Raw genomic sequence first — 8,159 nt, 5'->3', positions numbered from 1 at the left:
ATGTTATGATATGCTAAGTGACTTGTATGAGGTCTCTCGGGGTCTTTTAAGCCTTGTTACATCTAGGGGGTACCCCTGGGTCGTGACAAACTTTGTAATCAGAGCACAAGGTTTAGAATGGTTCTAGGATGTCTCAAAACCACGTCAAGTATAGTCTTGTTCATAAGTGTGAAGCGCGCCACATTTATGAATGAGAGGCTACTAGATGCTTAGGAAATCTTACTTATTCATTTATCTAAGTCGTGCCATAAAGTTTAACTATATAAGATCTTTTTCTAAATCCTTACCCGATGGTTTTCAGGATATGACTACTAGAAGGGCATCTAGAAGGAATGAGGAAGAAAATGTGGGTCAAGAAGCCCCTGCTCCTCTTCAAGCTCTGATTGACCCATTGGCTGAGAATATAACAAATGCAGAGTTTAGGTCGACTTTTCAGGTGTTGGATCAAGCCATGACGGCACAAGCCAATAGAGAGTTGGTAATCCCCGTGAACCCAAATATGGGTACAGCGGCGTCAAGAGTGAGGGACTTTACAAGGATGAATCCTCCGGAATTTTATGGCTCCAAAGTTGAGGAAGATCCTCAAGCGTTTATCAATGAGGTCTACAAGATACTTGCTATTATGGGAGTGACTCCAGTAGAGAAGGCGAAATTGGCAACTTATCAAGTCAAAGGGGTTGCACAAATTTGGTTCAATCAGTGGAAGAAGGCAAGGCCGGTAGAAGCGGGTCTCATAGAATGGGAGAGGTTCAAAAGTGCTTTTCTTGATAGATTCCTCTTGAGATGAGAGAGGCCAAGGTGCTTGAGTTCATTAATCTTAGGCAAGGAAATACAAGTGTGAGGGAATATGCTTTGAGGTTCACTCAATTGTCCAAATATGCTCCATTTATAGTGGCAGATTGTAGGGCTAAAATGAGTAAGTTTGTATTGGGTGTGTTCGACATGGTAGTCAAAGAGTGCTATACTGTTATGCTCGTCCATGACATGGACATTTCTCACCTTATGGTGCATGCCCAACAAATTGAAGATGAAAATCTTTAGGAAAGGTCTAGGGAGACAAAAAGGGCAATAATGGATAATGGTAAATTTTCACATTCTAGGTCTGGTGGATGGGGTTGTTCAAGGTTTAGGCAAAAGTTCTCCGGGCAAGGTTATTCTAATGCTCCTCCAAGGCCTAACAATGAAAGGGTGTCCAACCCAAAACCTCAAGGAGATGGTAATAGGTCTTCGATGCCCACTTGTGCTAAGTGTGGGAGAAATCATGAGGGTAATTGCTTAGCGGGTTACAATGTTTGCTTTGGTTGTGGGAAGATGGATCACAAGATAAGGAATTGTCCTTTGGTTGATAAGAATGATGGATATGGTCGTCGTAGGGCTCAACTCTATCCTTCATCTGATCCAAGTGGTTCGGGTGCGAATGCTCCTAAGCAAAACCGTTTCTATGCACTTCAGACTGAAGGTGTAACGACCCTCAAAATAAAGTAGGATGAAGTAGAGACTCACATGAGTTTTATGCATTAATAACTTGTTAAAATAATGAAGAATAGCCTTTTAAGTCAGTTTTAAAGAGTTTGGAAGTCAAACGTCAAGGGACGACCAAGACGTTCGCAAACTAGTCTTTTACGTGTTGGTGTGTTCTAGTATGTTGTTCATGTTTGTATGTGTTGTTTGGAGTCTAAAATCAGTGAAGGTGACCCTGGTGTCTTAATAAATGTTTTTAGGGTCAAAACGTTCGGATACGACGCCCCGGGGGCCACCCTAAGGCTCCTCGAGGAGGACCCCAACCTTGGCCAAGCAAGCTGCCAAGGCAACTTGAGATTGTGCTTGGAGGGAGCATGTCCGCGTTGTGGACTAGCTCCACCAAGAGCCAAATGTTTGGTCCGCGTCGTGGACATGTCGCGGACTCTACTCTCTCGGATTTATTTTATGAAAAACTTGTGGGAACACCTCCGCGTCGCGAACTTGTTTCCCGACGAAATCTGCGAAAATAAAACTCAAGTTTGACTTATTTAAAAGGTCCAACTAAGTGAAGGGTAGTTTGGGTACTATAGGGAATTATTATAAACGGTTATTCTACCTATTTTAGGGTATTTTAAGTTGGTAAAAACCCCAAAAACCTAAAATTAGACCCCATTCTTCAAACTGACACTTCCCTCTCAAAATAGATTTTCTCAAAAACTCCATTGAAGACTTTGATGAAGCTCAAGCTAGAAGATAGGTTTTCAACCGATTTCTTCTTCAATTTCATGGGTCTTCAATAATTAAGGTATGGTAACTCTTGATCCTTGAATAACCTCTCATTCAAGGAGTTCTATCAAAGATTTTCAAAAGTGATTCAAAGACCAAAATTCCCAATTTTCAATCTAAACATGGGTTCCTTGTCAAACGATTTTCTAAATCATTCTACTGATGAATTCATGTGGAATTAAGGTTTTTAAGACAGTTTTCAAAGGAATCCTTGAAGAACCCATGATCCCCAAATTCTCAAAATTGGCCTATGATGTGGGTCTTTGTGAATATGATCTATATTGGTGAAATTATGTTTAGATTAGATTGTATTGATGTTTCCTATGATTATCTATACTTATTCATGTTGAATTGTTGGTATATTGATGAGTTGAGAATTATGGCCTTATGGACAAAGTTATGGGTTGATCCCTTTGTTTATAGAATTGTACTTAGATTATGTTTATGTTAGTGAATTACATTGTTGATTCCTATTGCTACCTATGTCAATTGATTATGAATTGTTGAGGATTGATCCATGGTGATCATGGCTTGGAGATTTGGTAAGTTGACCTAACTTCTAGTCTATAGTATGAGAATTGATGTTGTGTGGTTTGATCCACTTATGGTGGAGGTGTTCACTTCTTGTCTATCTATGCATGTTGAGATCATGGCCTTGAAGGCAGTAGATGTGAAGTGAATTGATGATTATGATGCATACGTTTATGAAGTTATGCTATGAAGGTTATGTATGAAATCCTCAATGCTAGCATGATGTTTAAAGTGTGTTGATAATGAGGAGTATAATGTGAATGATAATGTTAGGGATAAGGTGTGGTTTACATGATTGATTATGTTAGGTACTATTGTGGAATGACCCCTACCTATATGACCCCTATATGAATGTTTGACCATATACATGTTAGGAGTACCTATTCAATGTTGAATGTGTCCTTGTCTCCTATGATGAAGTGTGGGTGTGTGGTCTAGAATCCCTAAGGGCTTTATATGTGAATTGCTCATGAATTGGGGACATGGTGAATGTGTTGTGATCCCTTTAAGGGAAGAATACTCAATGTCAAGTTGTTGCTATTATGTCACTATGAGGACCAATATGTACACACACACTCTACATGCATACCTATGAATATGATGTGTTATGGTGTCTATTGAAAGGTGAACTCTTAGATGCACACTTACATCGTATCATGCATGCAAAGTGTATGATTAGCAAGGTATGAATATGTGTTGTATAAGGTGTTTATGTGAAAGGCTTTCTCATATATGTACACACACACATGAATGAATAAATGAATGAATAAGGTTTATGATAATCTAGTGAAAGTGAGTCTCTTGAAAGGTTTCCTCAATTGTACTCTAAACTAGACTATGTTATGAATATGGTATGATTATATGAAAGGTCATTCTCACATAATGTAGGTTCTATGATGAAAGGTCATTCTCATCTTAGAAACCTTTGAGCTAAATGATATGAGGGATTAAGTCCCTAAAGCCTATTTTAGGAACTAATGTTAAATAAAGGCTTAAAGATGTTTAAAAAGGGAGTTGGAGCTTAGCACCGAGTGAACATGAAAAATGAGAGTATGGGCTTCACGTTTAGCAAGTCCGGCTTCCCACAAGAGAACCTTCACATTTAGTAAGTTCGGGTTCCCAACATAGATGTTGTCTCATGAGATGGAAGCCTACACGCTTAGTAAATCAAGGTTTTCTAGTAGCAATCTCCTTGTTCCATAACTACGTGCCCCCGTAGGTATTAGCTTAGTGGATCCACTAGATAGCTATTATGTATGTAGGTCCTACTTTGGCAAGTAGTACCCTATCTTTTCGGTGTGGGAGTAGAACACTGGATTCCATGTAGCTCACATGGTATATGTTGGTTATGGCAATGTCTCTCGAAAGTTAAGAATATGAACTCTAGTCATGATTTCTTGAAGAGTTACTTAGTGTAGGTAGGACTATGGACCCTACTTATGCATTGCACAAGTGTACTCTAACGGATGTTATGATTAGGCTCTTTATGTAATGAAGACTATGGTCTATGTATGTTAATATGAAAGTATGTTAAGGTTGACTTACTTATGTCAAGACATGAAGTATGATTATGCATGTGAATTACACTTATGACTTCTTAATGGGTTTGCTTAGTATATGTGGGGGTATGGGACTCTATGTGTACATTGCACAAGTGAGCTTGTGAAGGGGTTGTGAGGGTGGTTTACCTATGATATGAACTAAATGGGTTATGACTAATGATGTAGTAAATGAATGAGTCCTTATATGATGTTATGAAGTATGTTGGTCTTATGTCTAATGATTAAATGAAGATGTTATGACTTGTTGAATATGATGTGCCTAGTCTATGGTGGCTTCCTAGGAACACTTGGTGGGAGTAGTATTATGGGATGCTACTTGCACATTGCACTAGTGTGACTTGGGGATTGTCTTAGGTGATGGTTCCTATGTGAAGATTGTGTTTTATGGTGTGCTTATGACTCTATGAATATATGTGGTTGGATTGATGAAGGTTATATGTAAGTTCATCATTGGTAACCTTAAGGTCATACATTGCACCAAGTATTCCCTAAGGGTTGCTTGAGGAAAGGAATTAAGATAAAGGGGAAGGTAATGTATTGTATGCATTGAATGTGCCTAAAATGTTATAAGTGGCTCTATGTGCTATTATGAATGGTTCCCATGTGTATGATGATGCATGTGGTTTATATTGTGCCTAATGTACTAAATGTTCATAAAGTTTCTCTAAAAAGTCATGATGCATGGTTTCCAACTAAATGTCCTTTTAAGAGCATGTTTTGCATGGTTATCATACTTAGTGCATTCTTGTACTAACACCATTCTTCTTCATCTTTTTACACCAAGTGTAGGTGATGGTGACTAAAGGGTCTTTCCTAGAAGTGATGAGCTTGGCTTACTATTCCCAAGTTCGGGTGTGTCCTTAAAGATTCAAGGACCTTTATGTTAAAGAGTTTCCTTAAGTTCTATGTACTAGATAGTAGTTTCTTTTGTATTGTAAGGGTTGTTTCCCTCTTGTGTTGTAGTCATGTTTTAAGATGGCTACCTTGAGATGTAGTACTTCAATTTTGTATTAAAGGTTTAAATGAGGTGACTTTTAAGTCTTGTGTTATATTATGAAAAAGTTTTAAATTTTGCGCTATTTTTCTATGATAAATGCTATGACGAATGCTAAGGGCTTGTATAAGACCTCCGAGAGGTCGAATACGCTGGTAACGACTAAGGGGTGCTCTCAGGTCGTTACAAAAGGTGAACAAGAGTGTTCTCCCGATGTGGTTACCAGTATGTTGAAATTCTTCCAACTAGATGTTTATACTTTACTTGATCCTAGGGTTACTTTGTCTTTTGTGACTCCCTATGTGGCTATGAGATTTGATATGCTTCCCGATATGTTGTTACAACATTTTTATGTCTCTACTCCTGTTGGTGATTCTGTGGTGGCTAAGAGGGTCTATAGAAGATGTCCCATTTTCTTATCCCATAGAGTTACTCTAGTAGATTTGGTAGAGCTTGACATGATATATTTCGATGTTATCATTAGGATGGATTGGCTTCACTCCTGTTATGCTTCTATAGATTGTAGAATTCGTGTAGTCAAATTTCAATTTCCAAATGAGCCTATCCTAGAGTGGAAGGGGGGAAATTCTATGCCTGGAGGTCAATTTGTCTCTTATCTAAAAGCTAGAAAAATGATTTCAAAGGTTTGTATCTACCATATGGTTAGGGTGAGAGATGTGGATTCCGAAACCCCTATTCTTGAGTCGTTCCCTGTTGTAAATGAGTTTTCGGAAGTATTCCCAGATGATCTACCCAGTATTCCTCCCAAAAGGGAAATAGACTTTGGAATTGACCTTCTCCCGAATACAAAACCTATTTCTATTCCTCCTTATAGAATGGCTCCGGCGAAACATAAGGAGATGAAAGAACAGTTACAAGATTTGTTGGATTAGGGTTTCATCCGACCGAGTATCTCTCCATGGGGTGCTCCAGTTTTATTTGTAAGGAAGAAGATGGTGCACTCCGTACGTGTATTGATTTTCCCTAATTGAACTAGGTGACCATTAAGAACAAGTATCCTCTTCCAAGAATAGATGATTTGTTTGACCAAATTCAAGGGGCAAGTTATTTCTCTAAGATTGATCTCCAGTCGGGTTATCACCAATTGAGGGTGAAAGAGGAATATATTCTGAAAATGGCTTTTAGAACCTGATATGGTCATTTTGAGTTTTTAATTATGTCCTTTGGTTTTACTAACTCTCCAGCGACATTTATGGATTTGATGAATATGGTGTTTAGACAATACCTTGATATGTTCGTGATTGTGTTCATTGATGATATTTTGATCTATTCGAGGAGTGAGGAGGATCACATTAATCATTTGAGGATTGTGTTGCAAATTCTTAAGGAAAGAAAACATTTTGCTAAGTTTAGGAAATGTGAGTTTTGGCTAAGGTCTATGTTTTTTCTAGGCCACATTGTTGCGCGTAAGGGTATTGAGGTAGATCTTATTAAGACGGATGCGGTCAAGAGTTGGGCTAGACCTCTAACACCGACAGACATCAGAAGCTTCTTGGGTTTGGCCGGTTATTATAGAAGATTTGTTGAGGGGTTTGTACGATTGCCTCTCCATTGATGGCATTGACTCAAAAGAAAGTCAAGTTCATATGGTCCAAAGCTTGTGAGAAAAGTTTTCAAGAATTGAAAGATAGACTTACCTCCGCTCTGGTGCTGACTTTACCAGAAGGTACGGATGGCTTTGTTGTTTATTGTGGTGCCTCTAGAGTTGGTTTGGGATGTGTGCTTATGCAAAATGGTAAGGTTATTGCCTATGCTTCAAGGCAACTTAAAATCCATGAGAAGAATTATCCTACCCACGATCTCGAATTAGCGGTGGTTTTATTTGCCTTAAAGATTTGGAGGCATTATTTGTATGGTGTCCGTGTGAATGTTTTTACCGACCACAAGAGTTTGCAATATGTGTTTACCGAAAAAAATCTAGATCTTCGCCAAAGAAGGTGGCTTGAGTTATTGAAAGATTATGATATGAGTGCTCTCTATCACCCCGGTAAAGCAAATGTGGTGGCAGATGCCCTTAGTCGGTTATCCATGGTAGTGTTTCACATGTTGATGATGATAGAAAAGAGTTGGGTCCAGATGTTCATAGATTGGCTCGGTTGGGAGTTCAACTAGTGGATTCCACCAAGGGTGGTATTATGGTCCATAATGGTTCCGAATCGTCTTTTGTGACTGATGTGAAGGCCAAACAATGTCTTGATCCGACCTTAGTTGAATTGAAAGAAGGTGCTCAAGAAGTTCGTAGAGGCCTTCTCCCAAGGGGGAGATGGTGTCTTAAGATATCAAGGTCGTTTGTGTATTCCTGATATTGATGACCTAAGGGAACAGATCTTGTCAGAAGCCCATAGTTCTAGGTAATCTATTCACCAAGAAGCCACCAAGATGTACCATGATTTGCGGGAGATCTATTGGTGAAATGGGATGAAGAAGGATATTGTGGGATTTGTGGCTAAGTGTCCTAATTGTCAACAAGTGAAGGTTGAGCATCAGAAACCGGAAGGTTTATCCCAAGACATTAGAATTCCTATTTGGAAGTGGGAAGATATGAATATGGACTTCATAGTGGGGTTGCCACGTACTCGAACAATATGATTCGATTTGGGTTATAGTAGACTGAATGACGAAGTCGGGCCATTTCATTCCCGTCAAGGTTTCCTATTTGGCGGAAGATTATGCTAAGTTGTATTTGAGAGAGTTGGTAAGGTTGCATGGAGTGCCCTTGTCCATTATTTCCGATAGAGGTACTTAGTTTACTTCTCAGTTTTGGAAGTCTTTCCAAAAGGTTTTGGCAACTAAAGTTAAGCTTA

At 39.0% G+C, this 8,159-nt stretch overlaps 1 protein-coding gene across 1 annotated transcript; it reads left to right on the top strand.

Moving 5' to 3' along the window:
- Positions 1-304: 304 nt before the first annotated feature.
- On the top strand, positions 305-1,485 carry LOC125837495 (uncharacterized). Its single transcript, XM_049516600.1, has 3 exons — positions 305-503; positions 570-747; positions 1,101-1,485. Exons 1-3 carry the CDS (start codon positions 305-307, stop codon positions 1,483-1,485), a joined length of 762 nt encoding a protein of 253 aa, XP_049372557.1.
- Positions 1,486-8,159: the final 6,674 nt, after the last annotated feature.

This window comes from Solanum verrucosum, unplaced genomic scaffold (genome assembly GCF_900185275.1).
Source record: "Solanum verrucosum unplaced genomic scaffold, falcon-dt-bn FXZP01000092.1, whole genome shotgun sequence".
Taxonomy (NCBI): Eukaryota; Viridiplantae; Streptophyta; class Magnoliopsida; order Solanales; family Solanaceae; genus Solanum; species Solanum verrucosum.
Note: the sequence above shows the minus strand (reverse complement) of the source record. Positions and strands in the feature narration are given on the sequence as shown.